Source organism: Haliotis cracherodii, unplaced genomic scaffold (genome assembly GCF_022045235.1).
Source record: "Haliotis cracherodii isolate W230 unplaced genomic scaffold, xgHalCrac1.p SCAF_2, whole genome shotgun sequence".
In the NCBI taxonomy this organism is placed as follows: Eukaryota; Metazoa; Mollusca; class Gastropoda; order Lepetellida; family Haliotidae; genus Haliotis; species Haliotis cracherodii.
Genome location: NW_027266275.1, coordinates 47,823,107 through 47,847,589, shown reverse-complemented (window position 1 = coordinate 47,847,589; position 24,483 = coordinate 47,823,107). Strand labels below are relative to the sequence as shown.

The window sequence follows — 24,483 nt, the reverse complement described above, 5'->3', positions numbered from 1 at the left end:
TTTTAGTTTATGTCAAAATAGAGAGGCTAGGAAGCAACTCTGGTATGATATAAGAGTATTTGAAATTCAGTTCATGTGAGTAAAACTATACATACCTGTGTCCAGTGATGCAGGACTAAATTCACATTATGCACTTCAGGAGTCATTTCATGTAAGTTTGTGAAATATTGAAGTCTGCAACAGAAAGACTGCAATCAAATTTCGCAGTATGTTTATTGTAGATGATCAACTGATCTGTACTAATAAATAAAGACCTCGTCACATAACTGTTACACAGCTGAAAAGAGAAAACCTGAAGCTTACCTTAGAAGATATATACAAAGTCAGAAATAAATTGTATTTTTTAGTGTAAAATATCATTGATACTTATCAAAACTCATATCCGCTTATCTCATCTCATTTCGGAATGATAGTGGAAACTTCCTGTGCTGTGTTCTCGGAGAACAGAAACAAAGCGGGAACGGCTTGGGTGGGAGCTTTAGCGTACGAGTCAGGATAAGAAAAAGGATACTTTCACTCTAAAAGATACATATTTACCTTATCCTGACTCACAATAATTGCTTGAATCCAACAGAAGGTGTTGGGTTCCACCTATGTGCTTGATTAAGACCACTATCTGTTGAATAACCACATGGGAACATGAAAACATCCTGATCTTCTTACATCTAGTGGTGTAACACCTACTTATTGGTGAAAATAAGGAGTGAAAAACTGATTCTGTGGATTTAATAAAGAGTGCATTGAAAAAAGATTTTCCATCTTACTTTTAAAACGATTATAGTGTTAGAGAAGGTCATAAACTTCACACAATCTTTGCCACTCATGTTCTGAATTACGAAGTAAAACAGGGGACTCTCAGTCAGTAGTTATGGGACAGAAACCTGACATCAACAATTCTATGTGATCATGGGAAAGTGTAGAAATATGTTTTCTGGTTGGCACTGTAAGATAGTTGTGTGATTACTAAAGGTCAAAATTGGTTAATTCCAGCAACATCTTATGTGGAAAAATCTCTGAGATAGTGATTGGTGAAAACAGTGTCTGATCTCCAGAAACAATCTTCCATAATCGTCGGGAGGGAGCAGTTGCCATGAAGAAGTGCTGGGGTAGATGCTATAACTCTGACTTCGTGTGGGTTGGATGTTGATGGTAGATCTATCCAGCCCTGCTGCCTTGAGGCTCTCATCCAGAAGGATATGGTTGTTCGGAAGATGTCTGCTAATGCATTCCTTGATAAAGTAATAAACAGTTTTTTAATCTTCATCTTTTGGAACTTGTCCTTTGCAACTATATGGGTGAGGCTCACACTGGGTATAATGATAAATCTTTGAATTCCTCTGATCCCAGAATGGATGAGATGAAACTGCCTGTCTGGTTGTCCAGGCAATTGATTCTTGGCGAAGAAATCCCATCTCAAGCCAAGATGAGCCGATGCAATATTGTAGCTGTCAAATCTTGTTAAGATGAAATCAATTGCATGTATCTATGACATCCTGGCTGCCGTGGCTAAAGCAAGAAGATATAAGGTCTTCTGAGTCAGTTGTTTGATGTTTAATTGTTGTCAAGGTTCATAAGCATTGCTGTTAAGATGCTTGAGCAGTATGTTCAGATACCAGGCTGGGGCTTTGAATTTCTTTTGTTGATCTTCCAGTCTATACGATCTCAATAAACATTGTGATTTGATTCTGTTACCCACGGTTGAAACGGAGCTGATAGCTAAATAGGTGCCTAGTGTTGAACTTTTAAGGCTTCTTGTGCTTTGCAGGTGGTGTAATAACTCTGCTACTTGTTGTGAAGTGGCCTCAGCTGCTGAAAATCCCTTTGATCTCGCAAACAGGTAACAACTCTACCATTTAGAGGCTTCTCATGGAAGCCTTGGTTGCTGTGGTTGAATATCCTCTCTCGACAAGGTTGAATGTAATATGTTCCATACATGAAGTTAGTAGAGATCTAATCTGGGATGAACTTGCTGTGTGTGAGAATGCAGAAGATTTGGCCAGTTTGGGAGCTTAAGGATTAGATACCCTGCTAATGCGACGAGCTCTGGGAACCAAGTAGTAGTAGTAGGTTCTTGGATTGCATGGTCTCTTATCGCCAGTTGGAATGCTTCCGGATGAAGCATCCATTTTGTTGGTGATGGTTTGGCTGACCTGCATTTGACACTCCTGGGATGTGTCTTGCCTTTATTCTTAAGTTGAGACTGCCTGTGAGTTTGTACAGTTTAAATGTTAATCTGCAAAGGGTTGCTGACCTTGTTGTACCCGGGAGATTTACGTGGAAGGCGACTGTTAAATTGTCTGTTCTTATCATAAGATATGTCTTTTAGGTATGGTGCCCAATGTTTTACAGCTTGGATGACTGCCTCGAAGTCTAGGTGGTTGATTTGGAAGAGCTTCTTTTCTGCTGACTGATAACATGTGAGTCCTAACCACACTGTGTGGTATATTTACATTCGAGTGTACTGGAAGTGACCTCTGAACTTGACTACGTGTGCGCATGCGTTAGCGGAAGCTGAGGGGGAGATGGGAAAATTGGTTAGGAAGCAGCGTGTTTATGAATGGCTGGGATTTGACATGAACTGTCAGTGGTGTGTTGAGTGAGAGAAGGACTAACCAGGGCCAACAGTGGAAAGGGCCATAAAGGTAAATAACACTGACCATAGCCCTGAAGTTACTTCTGAGTTGAAGTGAGCGCTCTATCCTTGTAGGGAGGTGTCTACTAATAGATGCTGATTGTAATCTGGCATTTCAAAAAGGTTCCTCCACAGACATTTGACTTGATTGTCCACCAATGAAGGTATTTCAAAAGATCAGGTGGTAGTCGAAGTCTGATATATGGAAGATCTAGGAACTGTTTTAGGAACAAAGTTGCAGTCTGCCTCTTACTGTCAACTCTTGGGCAGAGATGAGTAGTCCTAATATCACTTGCCACAAGTGTCAACATATATATGTATATAAACAGAGCAGCCAAAGATAAAAATGAAATTATATCAATATACGAAAATAGAAATCATATCAACACAAAAAAAAATTTTTTTATGAATACCAAACCTCACAATAGATATGTGTATCCTACTCACACACGAGTCCAAAAGAGGGACAGGGCAGTTGAAATTACTAAGGCAGAAGGCGACCTCTTAAAGACTTAAAGTGACAACAAGTGTCACCTCACCACAACAGGGCTTGGACACTGAACCTGATGTGACCCACCAAGCGCTTGTCATGCCACGAGAAAACGTCGACAATCTCCATCCATCCAGAGTATGGTAAGCCTCCATATGTCTCCACCAAAGAGATAGAGGAAGCCCTCCCGCCCAGCCCCCAGCCCCAAGTGGTAGCCAAGGAACTCGCTTCTCTCAAATCCAGAAGGGAGGAGCCCTTCCGCTAACCTGAGGGAACAGGCCACTGGAAGAAGAAGAGGAAAAGGAGAGACATCCCCTCGGCCAAAGCCTCAAACCACACCAGTCAAGGAGTTCAGCATAGGCAAAATCAAGGAATGGGAGGCATATGAAGACTTGATACAGCTATCTAACAGGATCCTGCAGGAAACTGCCCAACCCATGCACCAACATGGAGCCAAGCGGCCGCCTATACCATGGTCATGTTTCAGTACATGAGAGACCAAAGGTTTGAAAACAAGCTAAACTTGTATGAAGAACTCTAAACGACTTCCTCGACAACTGCCAGATGGAAAAGACTGACTTCACCTCCAATTTCATCGCCAACGCAGCTGCTCAACCCATCTCCACGTGTTTCCATGGTCTCGACCACCTCCAAGAAAATCCAGTAGTTACCAAGTAGCCTGCCAAACCGTACCTTCTAACCCCTGACCCCTACCCCATCCAAGCCCAATCTTTCCACCTATTATCTAATATTATTTATTTAAAAACCTCTCCCCAACCACCCCAAACCCACACAATCTTAGTCTCTTTATTTTTTGAAGTCCTGTTAAAAGTTTACTTCACATTTTTTTAGGTTCTCTTTAGGTAAACTTTTTTTTCCCCAATAATATAGTGCAAACCTGTGTGCGAAATATGCTTGATGTCTGAAAGCGCACTTAATTTCCCAATTAACTAACTAACTAAGTGTCATAGAAGTGACAGCTCACAGATGATTCTAAAAAGAGTCACAGCAGACCTTAAAAAAGCTCAATTAAACAGGCAATACCTAGCCACAGTATTTTTGGATTTCAGCAAAGCCTTGGACACAGTATGGCACAACGGACTCCTCACAAAACTAGCACAAAATGAAGTAGAAGGGAACATAGCAAACTTCATAGACAGCTTCCTGCAAGACAGGTCGCTATCAGTTAAAATAGGGAACAATCAATCTGATCCTTTGTCCCTGGACAATGGCATACCACAAGGCATCATTATATAAACAGAGATATTTCACAAATCCGAAAAAAAATCCAGTCAGCCCTGGACAGAGTAGATCAATGGTACAATAAATCACTACAAATCACTTATCTAATCAAAAATAGACTATGACTGTGAAGCCTTTCACTCAGCATCAAATACTGTCTTGAGACGCCTGGACAGAATACAATACAAAGCCCTAATACTGGCCACAGGTGCAGCAACAGGCACTTCATTAGAAGCAATGCAAGGAGAAATAGAAGAACTCACATTGAAACTAAGAAGAGAGCGGGCAATATTACCATTCTGGAGACGACATCAAACTCTTTGGTGAAAAAGATACAGCAAGACAAAAACAACCGAGATGAAGCCCTAGCTCGGAAAAATCCCTCACTAAAGTCTTCTGGTATATTAGTATAAGAACTTATAGGAAGTCACAATTGTGATGACATTCAGCCACCAGAAAGTCACTGCAAAGGGTTACACCCTCCCTGGACTTTAAAAACTCTAAAAGTTGACACTGCTTTAACATCAGAAGTCACTAAAAAAGAGAACCCTGCCCTACTATGATCAGTAGCTATCACTAAAATTCAAACTACCTGGGACAGCTGGGCCCATATATACACTGATGGATCCAAGAATCCTATATACAACAGTGCTGGTTACGGGATCCATATCCACAGCTCCAAAACCAAGACTTGCTAAGTGCACTTCAAGCTATCAGCTGCAGAAACTCCGGGCCAAACATAGTCAATAATATTCTATATGAATATACAAGTAGTATAGGTAATGGGGGTTCTGCCGCAACTCCACTGGAGCCGGATTTATATACCTATACCACCACTACAGGGGGAATTTTTTATGCAAAAATGATGATGCGATTCAACGATAGTCATAAGATTAAGTTAAATTGACTCTAGCTCACCACCACCTGGAGTCAATCAATGCTTCTATGATATAAATTTTTATAGGTAATAGGGGTTCTGCCGCAACTCCACTGGAGCCGGATTTATATACCTATACCACCACTACAGAGGGAATTTTTAAAGTAAAAACGCTGATGCGATTCAACGATAGTCATAAGTCGTATTGAAAGAAACATCAATATTAATTAATAATGAATAAATATTTACTATAGCCCACAAGGATATTGGAAAGGTGTAGGAGCAATAAAAAAATTAGCCACCGCGGCTAAGGTATCTAAAGATGTGGCCAAGGATTGGTTAAAGAAACAAGCGAGTGGCAAATATACTTACCGGCACCGCGTTATATACCGAGGAAGAAGTTTAATATTTTTACAACAAATGAAGTTCATCAGGCTGACCTATTGTTTCTTCCTCACGATAAGGTAAAACGCAAAACGTATAAATACGCTTTAACAGTAGTGGATGTGGCTAGTCGATACAAAGAAGCTGAACCATTAACCTCGAAAGATTCAACAGAAGTAGCTAATGCACTGAGCCGCATATATGAACGCGGACCACTAAAATGGCCTAAGCTATTTCAAGTAGATCCCGGTCGCGAGTTTATGGGATCGGTAACTAAACTGTTAACAAAGCACGATGTCGAAATCAGGCGTGGTGAAAGAGAGGCCCACCGTAGTCAAACTATCATCGAAAGATTTAACAGGACATTACCGAAATGTTTGTTTGGCTATCAGTATGGGATCAAAATGAAATCCGAGCGATTAAGATCAACCGAATCGGTGACATGATTATCAGCTGTTGTATCAGCGCTGAATAATGAAGTAACGAGATTAATCGGGAAGAAACCATCCGATGCGATTAAAATGAAATCCGTGACTTCCGAATCTTCAGCACCGAGGAGAGGCAAAGAACAAAAACTTCCGGATAGAGTAAGGGTAAGATATTTATACCAGCCCGGTGAACTCGAAGGAGGCCTACGTCGCGCAACAGATCCGATTTGGTCCCTTAAGACATATAACATTAGTCGATTGGTTATGAAAGAAGGAGAGCCTATTCTTTATTATCTTCAAGATGGACCAGGTAGGGCATTTGTAAGAGAAGAGTTGTTCATAGTTCCCAACGGTACAGTTTTACCACCATAACCATAAGCATAGGTAGCTACACCATCCTTATCAATCCATCTCTTTGTATCTAAGGGGGATAATGATGTCTTGTTCATTCTTAAACCATACATCCTATGATTGTAACTTCTTAAAGAGTTCATCTCGTGTTTGAACGTTCTACCATTGAATAATGATTCTTTATACTGTTCGTGTTTGATATGCTTTTTACCACATACTTCTTAACGCCCTCAGCTTTTCTTATCTCTCCATTATCAGACTTTTTTATAGAATACATCTTAGGTCTTAATCCTACATACTCCGCTATAGGAGTCCCAGCACATTCATCCTTCATCTTACCTAACACCTTTTTATTTACTACGCTGTGCAGTGGATTATCTTTTGGGTAATCGCTCGTGTCGTACATATCTATTTTTTCTGCCATATCTTTATACACATCCTCGGTTTGTATTTCCATCAACAAAGAATCTGTGTCGGTATATAACACCTCGCATCTATCGCCGTATTGCCTCTTAAGTTCGTTGTAATAAAAGTCATACATTAAGTGTTTTGACAAGTCGAGAATACTCATACCGACGTACACCGGTCTGTTGAATTTTATATTACTTTTCTGCATATGCGACGCGGCTAAGTCGTTATCGAATATCTTGCTTCTGTTAAAAGCCGGACTGGCTATAAGTTTCCTGAGTCTTTCTTCCTCATTAGATCTGACTAATTTAACATCAACACGCTTCCTTAGATTCTCCATAGTTTTACCAAATACTGAGTTTTTCATGAGCTTATATAGATTCTTTTTGAAATCGCTGGTAGCTATCTTTCTTAGATCTGTGTTCAACCTTATGTAGGGCTCCATCCAAGGGCTTTGATCAAAGTTTAGAACTCTGTGTATTTTCTTAAGTTTCATACCTAACGATAGATACAACTGGAGATTTCTGCAGTGAACTATATATTTTGTCTTATCCATCAAATTTGGTATGAATTTTTCTACGTTAGCTAACCTACTATTACCCATCAAGGAGCGTTGATATTCCGACATCCAATCTTTATTAACCATTAATCTTTCGGGAGCTAGGGGATAACTGTTATGATCTTTATGTAACGAACTTGGATATTCCAAGTCAACTTCTAGTATGTACCCTTTATTCGCATCATTATTATTCACATCAACATCATCAACCCACTCAAAACCACCCGAAAGGTTGACTCATAGCCCATCCGTACAAATTGTTAGCGTCGAGATATGATATGTGCATATCGGGTTTACTCGGATCGTATCCTTCCACTAATTAATTATTAGCCTTAGAATACCTTTTCGCCGCCATCGATATACCACCTCTTAATCCTTTCTCAATAAACAAGTGAATATCGTAATCTGTGAGTAGTTTTAGTTCTACGCCGGTGTTCTTCAACAATGCATCCCACGATAATCCGGCACTGGAATAGTACCATGCCGGGTCTTTCTAAATATCTCGAATATATCGGCAAGTAACAGTACATCGGTTTTTAAGTACAGATCGTGATAATCGCCTAAATTCTTACAACCTAATTTATCCCAGACCGTCAGAGCGTGTTCATAATCGGCATCTGTTATTTTAGATTCTGTTAAGTTATTATAGAATGATTCAAGGGGTGGTAATTCAGTTTCTTCGAATCTAGACCAATCATCCATATATTCGTAAGGATATACACCTTTTCTCAGCAACAAATGACGAGTTATCTTATAGGTATATTGATTTGTTATCGCAAAGTCATCGGGATTGTTCGCATTAGCTAAATTGTCCAGGGAAGATAACAGAAACTGTACGGAGTCTATGAATCCAAGCCCATTACTTTGCTTTATTCTAGATTTTCCATCCTTGTCCCTATAATGTATAGGTTTAGTCAACGAGACCGATACGTTTTTTTCCATATTGTTAGGAATGCACGTTAAACCGCCGTCGGTCTTTGATATAGCTTGCATAATGAGATGTGAATCGTAACCCCTAAGGTTATGAAACACAACGGGGATGGGTATTGTTTGAGAATCCATTTTTAGTTTCAAGTTACACTCGTTATGAGTGGATCCCCGATAATTACCCGTGACGTGGCAATGATCTCTTACGGAATCCCCATTCAGGGGTTAGTTACAAACATTGACAACTGGTTGACTTCTTATAGGCCCTCCAATTATCCCTCGTCATACACTTGGGTTTCTTACACGATAATTTTTCCCTGATTATTCTCTCTTCATTTTGGAAATATTCTAGGAACTTTCCTGCTGCATCGGGACCTCTGTAAATCATGGGCTGGTTTGTTTTCCCATCATACCTTAAAACTATATATCCAAACCCACAAGGAATATGTTCTTGAGTTTTGTACGTAAAACTATCTTTATTATCTTGATTGCTACGGTTGGTATTTTCTATGGGTTTGATAAGCGCTTCGAAGTCAGCATAAATTACGTACGGTACTGGCATCAAATTTTAATATATTTTTTCCCTCTTTAGGCATATCAATCCTGTCCAACACCTCTGCAGTCTTCTTTATGCGCTTCTAATAGATCCTGTCTGCTGTACCCATGTAGGCATCTTTCGCAGAAATATTTCTTTTCCTTATGTTTTGTTTGATCGTATAATAGCCTGTTTAAACTCTTTATCCACGTATAATGATATTTACCATCTTTTTCGATCAGAAATAAATTGATTTTGGGGATATGTTCCGGAGCAGAGCTTATCCTGTGTACAACAATTCCTTTAGAATGTCCGAAAACATTTATAGCTAAATTATTTTGCTTTTCCACCTTATCAATTTGTGATATTGGTGTAGGTTTGTCTATACCATCGAAGTTGAGTCCATCGTTTTGAGGATAGCTAGAAGGTCTATTTGCAATTTTAGAGTCTACGGGGAACAATGAAGATCTTATCATCATTCTTAAACAGTCATCGGATTTATTTTTTACATTAATTATGGCTTTTTTCTTCTTATAAAACGGGGGTAAATCTATATAAGATCCATCTTTGAAGGGCATATAATTTGCTATATCTAAATATAAACTATCGATTTTATCCACACCCCAACCAGAACCTCTATTAGTCCAGCATTCTAAAGTTTCCTGTATCCTCTGAATTGATATATCTAATGATGCTTTTATAGTATCGGATTCGGTTATAACTTCTTGATTGCTACGGAAATATGGTTCGGTATATTCGGTGCTATCGTCTGCGCTACTTTTACTCAATAACATTTTAATCGTCAGCTGGTATTTTATACTATGTAAATCATCTAACTCCTCGTTAATTTTACTCAATATGATGGGCTTTACATTGTTAACATCCATGTTGGAATTAATATCCATCTTCCAACCTCTTAGATATTTACCAACGCCGGTGGATGTGGGTACAAATATTAATTCTTTTTGTTTATTCTCAACATCATTATCAATATCATTATGTTCAACATCATTATTATCTAGTAAAGCGATCAATTCAGCTCTTCTCATTCGAGAATAACCTCTCAGCCCACTTTTTTTCGCTTGAGCTTTGAGTTCTCTAACAGTCTTTACTCGCGCTGCAGTCGTCTATTACGAAAAGAGTTGATTCTCCTTTGTATTTTTCGTGACATACTCATAAACAGTCTTGTAAACGATCGCCCGGATCGACTCTGTGTACCCCGTCGTCATTCATTACCCAATCTCTCATTAGGTATGTTTTATTAACGCTTATAGTCTGGCACAGAATAATAATATGATCGAAAACGTCCCGATAATGACTTTGTAAAATATCTAGAATAAAAGCTGTTTTTCCACAACCCGTTTGCCCGCATAAGATAGCGCAGTGCGGATCTTCAGGTAAAAGATTATTAATAGATTCCTTGCATGAATCGTCCATTTTGTATATTAAGTTGCACATCCATAATCACATACAAATATATGTTTAATTTACCAGCCATTTCCTGGAGCTTTGTTATCTGTATAGTGACACCCTCGCTAGCATTTTCTATTCTCCTCCCACTACCGTGTAGTTGGTCATCGTCCGTTGTTCGCATGTCGAGCCATAGCGCGTACTTCGTGGTGAGGTATTCACCCATCGATACACTCCCGAGAGACAGATCTTTCACGACCGCGTTAACTTCCGGGCTTCGTTTTATAGAAGGAAGTGTTTTAATTTCATCCCACTGGTGATACGCTAGCATTCCTTGGCTATATAGTTGATTGGGGACGCCCTTGATAGTCAAATCTACTTTTGTAATCTTGGGATTGTAGAACTTCTCGGTATTTCTTTTAAACTCATTGGAGGGGTCCTCGAACAACATTAAAATACCCTTCAACGACCTCGTGGGGACGTTTAGATTGATATTCCACATCATATTTTTTTTGTCCCTCGTGATCGCGATCGTTCAAAATGGCTTAACTTCCTGTATACTGGTTACGAATTTGTCTGGCTAATTCGGGATCTGTTATCATATCGTACTCCAGCGAGATATTGTCAATGGAATAGCTAGCATCTTCACCACCAGTTTTGATTACTCTACCGTAGTCATTAAAAGTGAGTTCATATTCTAACCTATCGCCTAGGGATGCTTGATAAAAAGGCATGTGGGAATCTAGTAATTCAAAGTCTAGGGGAATATAGAATCGGTTACCTAATGCGTCGGCAACGGCCTGATCTTTTACTACGGTACCATCACCACTAGAAGCATCTACGCGCAGTCTCAATGTGTTCCGATTACACATACCTTGGTAGTGTAAGTTTTCCCGCTCTTTATCCATTCTCCAGAGATCCATGTAACAATAGTATACATCGCTATCGTCGATACTCAAAACCTCATTACCGCTAATTTTAAACAGCCGTTCGTAATGAATTAAATTTTGTGGACTACTACCGACGAGATCTAGTCCTCAACGATGACACTACACTGGCCGATAAAATTAAAACATTGTTCAGAGAACAGGGAATAACAATTGCCAGTATTTTAACCGTGTTGGGATTTATTATATCGACTTTGACTCTCGCGTTAACCATTGGTACAGGGGGTACAGGTGGTGGCGGATCACCGCCTACGTCGGATTATATAAAAGAGTGGATAAAAAAGCATTTAAAAGCATTAGGTTCAGCACTGGGAAAGCTCGCTGAGAAAGCCGCGGCCTCACTTCCCGGTATAATAGGGAGTGTTGTTTCCTGGCTATTGAATTTATTAGCTAAGACCACCACTTGGCTTAGTCAAAACTTGTGGGCACTGATCATAGCAATTGCAGAGCTGTTGTACGTATCCGCTAAGAACTATTTATCCAAATCAGTTCGCTAACCAAATCATGAGTAAACAAGCCGCGACTCCGCCTAATACAAGTGCTGTTTTTTCATCGATATGTTGTTGATTTTTAGCCGCAATATGCGGTGGCACTTGTGCGTCAGTAGATGTTTGTGAAACATGTGGTGACTGTGGCTTGACTATTCCCGTTTCGCCTGTGATTGTTTGCGTTATTAATTCGACGTTAATATCTGAATTTATACCTGGTTTTTGTTGATAAGTAGCGATAACAATTTTATTATTATAACCGATCACTTGACCGATCTTAAGTTCCATATTACTCAGAGACATGTATAGTCCTGGCGCATAAACGTAGTCCACTTTGGATTGAGCGTACTGTAATACATCTTGAAAACGTTTTATAGACGATGGTATGTCAACTGGTGAATTAATGGCGTCCTCCACGTTTGTGACAAACTGTTTTTGCGCATCGAGCGCCGTCCCAGAACCGATAATGGACGTTCGTGTTTGCGATTGTGCACCGAGAATTGCCCATACATAAGTTCTTTTCGATTCATTAACTCTTACAAATCCTGGGTTAGTAAAATTATTTTCCGTTTTATCATTAAGAAATTCATTCCAAGCGTTTGCGGTATCGTTCATTTGTACAAGTTTTGTAATGATATGAATTAAACCACTCTTAAAACTCATAATATCCCCTCTCCAATCGTTACTCGAAAGTTCCCAGCCATGATACCAATGATGGTTTTTTTTAAAAATAATCAAACATTCTTGAGTAAAGTTTGCTGGTATGCAACAACATAAACGCATTAAATGGACCCTTTTTATTAACTTCTTTAACTAAATCATCGCTTTCTTCTTTGACGGTTATTTCCTCTGTGTAAGGAACACCTAGACCATGGTTTGCTCCTTTAATACGCCAATCTTTACTCATAGAAATATTAAATTCCTGACAAATACGTTTGAATGCCCACCAATTATACGGATTATTTGTGGAATTCCACGCTCCATCCTGCGGTAATGGAGCATTAATTTCTTTAAGTATATGTCTAATCTGATAGTATACGTGAAATGATACAACAGACTTATTCAGTTCAAATCCTGGGGATTCAAGAGATACGCCACATTCCGTTGTGGCACACCATATGGCAAAGTTTAACTGATTCTGCCAAAATTGCATCGGATTGTGAAACCAATCGTGCACCATTTTATCTCTAGTTGCCGTGACTCTGTACTTTTCAAAGATATCATCGAATTTAACGATAAACTCAGCACCAGAGGCAGTTACTATAATCGATTGATTAGTAATGTATCTCGATTTCATATTTAAGTTATGATATAGTATCATTGTATATTTAATATGTATGTTACACTCCCAGGAATAACAAATGGTCAGTCTATTGAACTGCTTCATACTATCGATAACTCGGATGGACAACTCGAAGTCGCTCTGTTTGATGTAACGTATTACCCGAGGTGGACCAATATAAATGCTGTGAAAAGAAATAATGTGATGTCTATATTAGGTGAAAACAGTGGTATTGATAAAGAACTCATTATACCTGATGGGTATTACAGTGTATGCTCACTCAATGATGAAATTTTTAAGCCTAATGGAATTAGTATCACACAAAATGAGTCGAATGGGACAGTGAAAATATACACTGGAGAAAAAGGTGTAGTTATTGATGAGAACTTAGCAATTACACATGGAACTGGACAGTCAGTGTTATTACCACCCAACAAAACAGTGAATGTATATATGTTGCCCGATTTAGTTCCCTATAAAGAGTTGTGCATCCATCTTGATCAAATGAGCACGACGGATAATATTCAACTAGAAAGTCCTTCAACCCTGCTCAGATCTATTCCAGTGAAAAATGAAAAATACAATAGGGGTAGAACGGAATCTTTCTCATCATTACAATATAAAAAATTAAAGCGGGGTATTATTTCAGACCTCAAATTTCTGTATTAGATGTAAAACACCAACCTGTACATATAGGATACTTAAGTGTAACACTCCATATTATAAATAATGGTTGATGCATCAGGCCCTGGAACGCTCAGACAATGTAATACAATTGCGCTTTCCGATCACGAAGACACAGAAGGATTTGATAAACCCGATACCAATGGTAAGTTATACGCTTTACACTTACACGATAATGTATACAAGCGGAACGAAGTTACAGTCACGGGTTATCTAGAAGATTTAAACGATGTGTGGACGTTAGTAGACTCATTAAAAACACTTCGTACAATATTATTCTCAACGGCGAGAATAAATGGACTATGGTCGAAGCAAACATCGAGTGGCTACTGAATATCGTCATTACCCCACCTTATGTGATGATGGGTAAGGGACATAATTTAACTAAGATAATAAATAGTTGCATCGTACTCGCGGCTTACATCCCGTCAAAACGAAAAAGTGTGTTAGTCTCTCCCCTACCAGAAGACCCAGGTCATCCGGCCTTAAAAAATGTTAGTTTAAATTTGGTTACTGAATTTGATGATAATAAAGTTTCTTGAGTGCAATACCTAATATTTCTACGCTTATTATTGAAGTCTTGTTCGGAGATGCACTGGAAGATGCCTTCGAAATATAACCAGGTCTATCGGTTAAATGGCTCAAGAAACACGAGCGTCGACGTTGCAGTATTATTCATATCGGAGCATCACCCGTTGCAACCCTCGAGGGGGTCCAAATTATTAAAAGTGGTAGTATTTCTCTTACTAAGATATTCTTGCCGTATAATATACATTTCATAAGGTTGATGTATACTCTCAAAACATTTAAGCAAGACCAATTAAAGACTATTGTATGATCGTAATATACACTATGAGTTTATATCCGGCGCTCGATGAGGCATTTGAAAAGATGGATACTGTTGATGGATTTCGATTACATCAAATAAGCAACATAAAACATCGAATAGAGAAGGATAGGGAGTTGAGACTTGGATTGTATAAAAAGTATTGCAGAGCCGTGAATGCTCTGGACGGAGTTGACACTGTGCTTGTAGCAGCTGGCATGGGACTCGGTGTAGCAGGTGTTAGTTTATTATCAACTATAATCGCCGCGCCTATCGTGCTCGGCATGGAAATAGCGGCTGGAGTCTCGGGACTGGCAGGAATAACGATAAAATTCATTTCTCGTAAAAGAAAGCTTTAAAACACGATAAGATTCGGATACTCGCCGAAGCAAAGTTGAACAGCATTGAGGATCATATTTCGACAGCAATGGTCGATTGTAAGATATCCGAGGATGAGTTTCGTTTAGTGCTGTCGGAACTCACCAAATACAATGCAATGAAGCAGGAGATTCGATCCAATTCTCGTAAGACCAGTAGTATTAGCGAAGACGAGAAAAAAAAGTTCATAGAACAGGGGAGGCAACAAGCGCGTCAATTATTCCGTGCCAAAACCAAAGAACTGGTTGGAGATTAAAAATAGATTGCTTACTATCGTTAGATCACATTTAGACAAATGCTTACATAAATATATAATAATGGAGAATTACAACCCAACAACCGAAAAAGCTATTAAATGGAGAGAATTACCACAAGATTTTTATTATATCAGTGATGTCAAACCAACCAAATACGGTTATCAATTGTTTTTTATCAATTTCCAAGAAGAGTGTAGTTATATAGTCTGGTCTCCTAGTAAAATGAACGAAGAACTTAATAAAAATGTTGAATATCGCTTTATTGATAAAAATAATAAAGAATATTTTCATTACCATTTAGGCTCATCTGAACTAATGATTGGCTCCATTACCTATACTACTATACAAAACTATCGGACCAAGGGCAACAGGTGGAGCTGTGTTGAATCCCCTCTCACATAGATATTCATGGGAATGAAAAAGCAGACTCAATGGTGAACCTACCTCCAGACAAAGTGGAGATACAGCCTATTCCCTTTAGTAAACTAGATATAGAAAGCAAAATCAAAGCCTCCATAGCCCAGCGAGACACAAGTAAGATCCGCAGATGGTACTACAAAATTCAACCCAAGATCAACCAAAAGCCATACTCATACTCAAATGAAAGGAAAGTTGAGATAGCCATCTCACACCTCAGACTCGGTCACAAAAAGAACTATGACAAGGTTTGTTCATCTTGCAATCAGGCTGAATCCATTGCTCACTTGTTACTGGAATGTCAAGACTCTGCCCTAGCCCGGACTCGGTTAAAACAAGAATTGCAGGCCAAACTAACTCTATTTCTGAGAGATGGACAGCTACTTGAACGCATATAAACAGAGCAGCTAAAGATAAAAATGAAATCATATCAATATACGAAAATATAAATCATATCAATACAAAACCAGAAATTCTATGAGTACTAAAATTCGTAACACATATGTGTACCCTACTCATACACATGAGTCCAAAAGAGGGAAAGTTCAGCTGAAATTGCTGAGGCAGAAGGTGACCTCTTAACAACTTTAAGCAACAACAACAACAACAGTTTCTACAGACTTGCTCTTAGCTTCCTAGGAACATCCTCGGTTCCTGGTAGGTCTATTGTTTGGTCGCCTTTATTGTAAATATTTGTTAGCTACTTATATATGTGATGTTTATGTAAATAAATCTGTGTAAATTATAGTAATCGTCTCTTGTTCTACCTTGCTAAACTATCCCCTTTATTCAGAACATGATAAATCACAACCGAGACATTGAAGCATGCCAAGACAAGAAAAGAAATGATCAACGATATCCAGAAGAAGATCTTTGAATCAGTACCCGACAAAACAAATACACAAGGCAGAGCGGAATAAAGTAACGGGAAACCGTTGAAACAGCCCCGCCATCATGCGACTTCGATGTTGAAGACCATTACTTAACCCTCCACTGGGTACATTCTGGAAACACAACCTTCCAATGGTTGTTCTATATGTACAAGATACATAGTACAGTACAAGCATATACAGCGGAAAATAAGAGGAAAAAAGGCTTGGGACAAAAAAAACGGGGCAGCATAACAGCAATGGTCCTGGATGAAGAATTAATAAACTGTTCATAGTCCCACTTTTCACGACCATCGCCACTGTTCTGTGACCTCTGTGACCTTAGGTCACCTCTTCACATCACTGCCTGTCACCCATGCTTAAGGAAGACATACCATACTTTTGAGGTTTCTGAAGCCAAAGTCTGCGACGGTTGGGCCTAAACATCGTAATGCAGGATAAGTATACAAATGTAAAAAATATTTAGATTTTATCAAATGTTTTACTTATCCTGCATTACTCCTTAATGCATCTGTATCGGATGGTTTGGAGGTGGGAAACGCTCAAAATACAGAAACCTCAATAATTCAAACCCTGAAGGTACGACACCAGTTGGTCGATAAACCATGAAGCGGAAAAGGTCAGAAAAACGCCATTACAGTCAGGTTATTTCGATGTGAAAACAATTGAACATAGGAATTAAAAGAGTAGCTCCCTATACATCTCAGTAATAAAGACAACTAGCTCATCAGTTAAATCTGTACCTACTACTACAACATAGAGCCTTGCAGACAATCAATTGTCTAATATTATTCCACTAGCGAAATCTGAGTGACTGCACCGGAAATTGAAATGGCTCTGTATAGGACTAGTTCATTATGTGCCTTGGATGATAACCTGTTGGGCCAAAACCAACAGCCCAAAACTTTGTACACCTTTGACGTCCCCGAGACTCACATTGTGAAGATAATGACTGGAGAAAACTTTGTCGGACCTCCAAAAACATCCTTCCATGATTGTCTTAATAGTACAATTGCTGTGTAAAGCCATGTTAGAGGTTAACGCCCTGATCTCATGAGGATTATTCACTCTCAGCGGATCCAGACTGGTGATCCAATAAGCCCGAAGGATGATTACACGTAACCATAGAGATATGGTGTTGCGACTAATTTCAGTCGTGGACGTAGTAGACACGGGTATAAATAACCGCTTCCTCGAACCACGCCTAAGAACGGGGGATGAAAATTTGCAGTGCCCGTACCTGACATAATAGAAGTTCACCCTCATCTTCACTTCCCACAATAGTCGATATTGGTGGAATGGCGAAGGAACGATTCTTTGGTAACTGATTCTTTGCAATAAAGTCCAAGCACAACCGGAGATGCACAGCTCCGTGTGTCCCATTCTCCAAACGAACCAGGGCGATGTCAATCGCATGTAGTTCGCTCACCCATGCCACCGCGGCTACTGCCAAGAGAAATACTGTTTTCTTGGTGAGGTCATAAAATGAGGATGCATAGAGGGGCTTGAAGGGGGGATCCTCGCAAATCGTGAAGTACCACGTTCAAGTGGAACTTGGCCTTCTGATCCTAAAGCCTGAATGAGCGTAATAGGGCCTGTAGTTCCGTGACCTTAGTCATCTTGCGGCCAAAACTGAATTAAGTGCAACCAAGTACGTAGTTATGGTGCTACCTTTCAAGTATCTTTGGGTACGCAGATGTAGGAGGTATTCAGCTAAGAACTGTGGGGACACAGTTGTAGGGTCTTGACTTTTTGCCTTGCAAAACATTTCAAACGATCCTCACTTATCATCGTATAGACCTCTGGTAGAAGGACGATGAGCTAACATTATAGCTTTTGCTGCCCATGCCAAATAGACCTTTGCACTTAACACCTTTTTAAGACAAACCATCCGTGCAGACAAAACCTGTCTGGTGTTGGATGAGGCAATTTGCTGTGAGGGTGGATAAGTAGGTTGGACCACTGTGGGAGGGGAAGTGGATCGTCTTCTGCTAAATTTCTGAGCTCGATGAACCACCCACTCGCCGGCCACCAAAGTCAGAGCACGTCTCCTTGTCTTCTTGATCTTTTGTATTACCCAGGGAAGTAAAACTAGTGGCGGAAAAGTGTACGGCGCATCCGGCAACAGGGAGACATATGTCGTGAGTTGGTAATTTTGGCAAGTTGCAAACAGGTTGATGTTTGGTTGCCCGAACTTCTGAAGCAGTAACTGGAATGCTTCTGTGTGAAGTTACCACTCAGAGGGAGCCACCCTGTCTGGATGTGATAAAGCATCAGCCAGAATGTTTTGACATCCGGGGATGTGCTGAACTATGAACTGTAGTTGCAGGCAATCCACAAGATGAAAAAATCTGTCTTCGAGTTGGGGTGACTGTAGTTGATTCTGCCAATGTGCTTCCAACTCCAAGTTGTTGTGTGCCTCTTTCGATGAGCGCCTGACCATAGCCCTGAGGCTGTCTGGCCTTGCAGGTGAGCACCCCACCCCTGAAGGGAGGCATCTACAAACAGGTGTAGATTCTGGGATAACCCGGATAAATAGACTCCTCCTACGACATTTGACTCTACCGTCCACAAAATGAGGTAAGGCCTTAGTAGAATGATGGCCTTGAGCTGATCCTGATGCCTGATGTAAGGAATCAGGAAATGTTGAATTGGGTGTAATTGTAATCAGCCTCTGTTGGTTTGATCCTCGGCTGAGGTGAGTAACCCTAACAACACTTGCCATTGGTGAAGTGTGCATGGTTGATAAAGAGCAGTTGACAGTAGGGGTAAAATCTTGCACCATCTGTTCATCGTAACGGATAGGAGATCCTGGTCTGTTTGGAACAGGCCTCCTATGTACTGAAGTCGATAGGATGGAGTTAACTCCGACTTGGCCTCGTTGATAATCCATCCCAGTTGATATAGTAGCCTTCTGGAGAAATCCTGGTGGCGTACTAACGTCTGCATGTGTTGATGACTCAGGACACAGTCGCTACATACGACTCAAACCAAATGTTCCTCAGGTGTAGAAACGCAGTTATGGGCTTCATTACTCGTGTAAATAGCCACGGGGCCACTGAAATGCCAAATGGGAGCACAGCCAACTGGTAGTGAACCCCATTGAACAGGAATCTGAGGAACCTGCAGTGGGAGGGATGGATTGGTATATGCAGATGTGCATCCCGCAGATCGAGATCAAGGAATCAAATACCTTTATGCTGGTTCTGAGTAGTCTCAACGCGGTGAGGTGGAAACAGGGTGGACGCTTCAGGTAATGTTTGTTGAAAACAGAGAGATTGTGTATCATTCTCATCTTGTCTGAGCCCTTATTGGGTACCAGGAAGATGTGGGAATAAAAACCCGGTGTGTACAATCTCTACAGCTCTCTTTACCAACAGAATGTCTTTATTGGCCTTTGATAGCAGATTTTGCCTCCTTGGATAATTCCAAGGAAGAGGAGCCATGGTCAACTGTTGAACCACCTCTGTGTACAGAAGGTAACCGTGACATAGTACCTTGAGAACGTAATCGTCCTCAAGGATGCTCAAGTTCTTCCAAAATCGATCCAGTCTCCCACCTACGGGGGTATCGACAATTGGGACAACTGGGGGCGGGAGATCCCAGTCGTGACTGTCCAACACCTCAGTGTTTACCCCTCTTATCACTTCCCCTACTGTGGTATGTACCACACCAGGATTGATAAGAACCTTGAGGTTTCCCTCTGCCACACCCTTTCCCACGAAAGGGATCCTGCGCCTGGCCTTCCTTGATAGACTCACGTCAAGGCCTGTAAGTGCCTGACTTGCCTGATTGCTGGGATAAACTGTGAGAAACGTGCTCCAAAGCCTTTAGTGACGTCTCATCCCTAGCACAACTGGAAACTTTGGCATGCGTGTCCTTAATCTGTTAATTAAACAGAGACGCGGAGGACCAAGGTTGACATAACAACCTGCACTTAAACTCTGAATCCAAAGAAGATAGGGATAAATAGCCAAGCCTCTCTGTGACAGTTATTCTGCCAACGCAGCTTTAGAGTGATTTCTCATGTGGTCAATCTGACGCTGTTGAAAATCAAGTATAGTTTGGAGATGATCTAGTAGGTTAGGGTTATCCTCTGACAGATCCTGCTCTCCCGGTTTTAGGTTTTAATACCCTTCGAATTTCCTTTTCAATAAACGCAACTCTGGTATCCTGAACCTTAAGAGTAGTAGGCCTTGCGGGCCTGCCATTCTCTGTATATCCTGATCCAAACTATGTGCCTGGTCTGCTGCCTCAAAACCATGGATAGGAAATTCATCCTTCCTAAACTTGAGTGGCTTAAATGACGGTGTAAGTGTCAGCCTGGAAAAGTCCTCATCCAAAGATCTTATCATTTCGGTCATCATAGGGTCGACCAGAATCGACATAGGATGTGTCCATATAGTATCTTTTTTATCCACCCTGTTACCCGGGGAAGGTACTGAAATGAGGCGCTACCCAATCAAGAACTTGTGCCAGACCGAATGAGTATTCCATTCTGTCGAGGAAGCTCCCTCTTCACCATTAGAATAGTCCGACGAATCAGAACGATGTTGACGTGTATGTCTAGATGGTGAGCGACTTCTATTCCAACGTGTAGAACTACCTCTGACCGACGGCTTAGATGAACTGCCTGGTGAATAGGAGTCATGCGTCGATGTCCAAGTATGCGCATGTGTACTGGTACTACTCAACGATGAATATGCTGTATTGTGATGCACAATGGGTATTGATTATATATGTTATTCGCCAGCATAGATGGTAAAATCTGTGCAGTAGATGTAACTGAAGCAGGTGTCTGAAACATAGGTGTAGGCGTGGGAGCAGGATACAACTGCTCCATGGGCTACTGCCACATGAATTGCAAAAGAATTTGCATCCAAAGTGGCCGGATCTTGATGATTTTCCTTGCAAAAACACTCAGAAGACAGCCACTTGTCATCATACAGGCTCCTGGTGGACAGACAATGTGCCATTGTGATGGCCTTTGCCGCTCTGGTCGAGTAACCCTTTGCGTTTAACACTCTCTGTAGATGGACGTCCTGATCTTTTGGAGTACACTGGGAAGTAGTACAGGAGGTGGAAAGGCATATGTCATTAATCCTTCCTAGGGGGTGCTGAAGGCATCGACACGCCCAAGCCAGGGGATCCAGTACCAGCGATATGAAGGTCTGGCTGGTGGCGAACCGATCGATGTCAGGGCGACCTGCACAAGTTTTATGACTCAGATCAAAAACAGGTCTTCCTTCTGTCAGTGACAGCAGTAATGTGAAGAGCCATGACGTTACACTTCCTTGGTCACGTGGGAGCTGTGTGATCGGATTGGCCTCTCAGCTAGTTGAAACAACTTCTTCAAGCAGGATCTTCACACAACTCTTTCTCTCTGTCAAGAACAAGCAGTAAATGTATTAAGGAGTAAAGCAGGATAAGTAAAATATATATGTAATATATAAAGACACAAACCATAGGAAGGATACAGTTCACATAAAACAATAGTGTAATAACAACACGGAAAAGATTGTAATTGATAAAGCTGAGAGCTCAAAAAAGGTGATTGTTCTCTCTGAGTGACAGCAGTAATGTGATGATATGTGACATCATCACTTCGTGGTCACTTGATGGGATTAGCCACACAACCAGTTGGAACAACTTCTTCTTCAGCAAGAGCTATTCTTTCTGTCAAGAAGTAATGCAGGATAAGTTAAAAAATCGGACAATTTTGATAGGATGGCTTGGTTTACAGAGAACAGAATTTTTTTCCCAACTACTCTGTTGAAAATGACAAAGTGAAGAGGTACCAGCTTGGTCACGTGCTTCTGGTGCCTCTGCACGGCTCAGGGGTGCAGTTGGCTTTCTGTTCTCCTGGAACACAGCATCGGAAGTTTCTACTAACTTTTTTGAAATGAGACAAGGTAAACAATTAGTATGAGTCAGGAAAAGGTAAAATATAAATGCCTATCCCCTTACAAATGAAGGATGCAAGATTTACATATACAGGACAGAAAATGTCTCACCAACAAAAGCCATCCCAACTATGCTAACAGTCATTTGAAGTACTCATGTGTCACAATTCATTGGCGATTTTCGTATCCAAACAAAAACATTAGCCTACAAACATACGCTTAACAAAGCACATGCATGTATAATTTTAGTTACTTATAGATTACATACATACCTCTGTTGCGATAACAAGTTCAAGGCTTGGGCTGGAAAGGGGATCAGTACAGGCTGCTTGAGCTGAAGAGATGAGAGTGGAGTGAGTGTAAACTATTTCTTGACTATATGGCCATGTCACCACGGCTGCACGGCTCCAGTCTGACCATGTTTACAAACTAATCTAAATAACTATGTCTTTAATGATGATAATTTCCAAATTTTACACAGAGATATGTATTTAATCTATAAGTAACTGAAAATAAATAGAAAAACAAATCTGATAAATTTTAAGTAATTTGTAGTAAGCACCCTGTAATTTTAATTCAAGATCACAACTCAGTACACTGAAAAAACCTCAGTGACTGTGTTCAGTCGACTTTAAGCTACATGAGCAACTAAACAACAAATTTGATACACAAACAGAGGCTACTGGTAAGATACACCAATGTATCAGTGCATCTTGATGTTTTACTTCTTGATACAAGTATCGATCACAGTTGCAAACTAAGTTAAAAATATTAATTCTTGCATCACTTTAATAACTGTTACACCAAAAAGTAAATGTTTTCTTCCTTTGCTCCATGCTTGACACTGCCACCTGTAAATCGTCATAGTGCCAGGTACTTGGCAGGCCTGCCTATAAAAAAGAGGGCTTACGCAACACAGATAAGAGCTCATGCAAGTATTGTGATACATATCGGATCGGGAGCAAGATATCATCATACGTATCAATTGCACAGTTTGATACATAATCAGCCCTAATCCCATTTGAATTTCGCTTCAAGTGACACTGCTATTGTAAACAACATGTTGGCCAAGTTAATGCTAAAGGACTTCAGGGCCTGTTCGTGGAGTAATCTCCTATTCTCTATGTACATAATCTAAAACAGACTATAGATAGTCTACGGTCAGCAATGACCGACAGACAGACAGACAGACAGAGAGACAGACAGACACGTGTCATAACATCAGGTTGACACGTGTCATAACAAAAGTTCCACAGACACAACAATAAGTTAGATGTGGTGGCTTCATTCACCTCAGGGTGGTCACAAACAATGCGCTGTAATAAAGTTCCGTAACAAATTGGGATGCAAAGCAAAGGAAATCCATGATCTCATGTGTAAAGTGATGGGTAAGGATGCTTCTGACTATTCCACAGTTTGCCTTTTGTCTCTACAGTTTAAAAGGGTAGTGAGTCCACAGACGGTGACCAAGGTCAGGCAGAGTAGTATAGGTAATGGGGATTCTAGCTCACTTACACTGGAGACATATTTATATACCTATACCACTACTACAGAGGGATTTGATGATGCGATTCAACGATCGTCATGAGTCGTATCAAAAGAAACATCAATATTAATTAATAATGAATAAAATTTACTATAGCCCACGAGGATATTGGAAAGGTATAGTAGTATAGGTAATGATGGTTCTGGCTCACTTCCACTGGAGCTGGATTCATATACCTATACTGCTACTACAGGTGGCATTTTTTATGCCAAAATGGTTATGCGATTCAACGATAGTCATGAGATTAAACTAAATTGACTCCAGCTCACCACCACCTGGAGTCTATGATATAAATTTTTATAGGTAATGATGGTTCTGGCTCACTTCCACTGGAGCCGGATTTATATACCTATACTGCTACTATAGGTGGCATTTTTTTATGCCAAAATGATGATGCGATTCAACGATAGTCATGAGTTTGGCTCTAGCTCACCAATACCTGGGGCCAATCATTGCTTTAGATGAGCCTAAATGGTAATAAAAATATTCTTCATTATTTTTATCAATAAAGCGATATTCAACATTTTTATTAAGTTCTTCGTTCATTTTACTAGGAGACCAGACTATATAACTACACTCTTCTTGTAAATTGATAAGAAACAATTGATTACCGTATTTGGTT

General features: G+C 40.2%; 1 protein-coding gene across 1 annotated transcript in view; it reads right to left on the bottom strand.

Moving 5' to 3' along the window:
- Window positions 1-24,483, bottom strand: part of LOC139468155 (RNA polymerase I-specific transcription initiation factor RRN3-like) — a 346,794-nt gene that overhangs the window by 302,846 nt on the left and 19,465 nt on the right. Inside the window, exons 2-3 of the mRNA XM_071249934.1 lie at window positions 22,588-22,649; window positions 96-174 (exon numbers count right to left, since the gene is read on the bottom strand). Coding sequence (XP_071106035.1) covers window positions 96-146 — 51 coding nt within the window. The 5' untranslated portion in view covers window positions 147-174; window positions 22,588-22,649. The remainder of the gene's footprint in view (window positions 1-95; window positions 175-22,587; window positions 22,650-24,483) is intronic.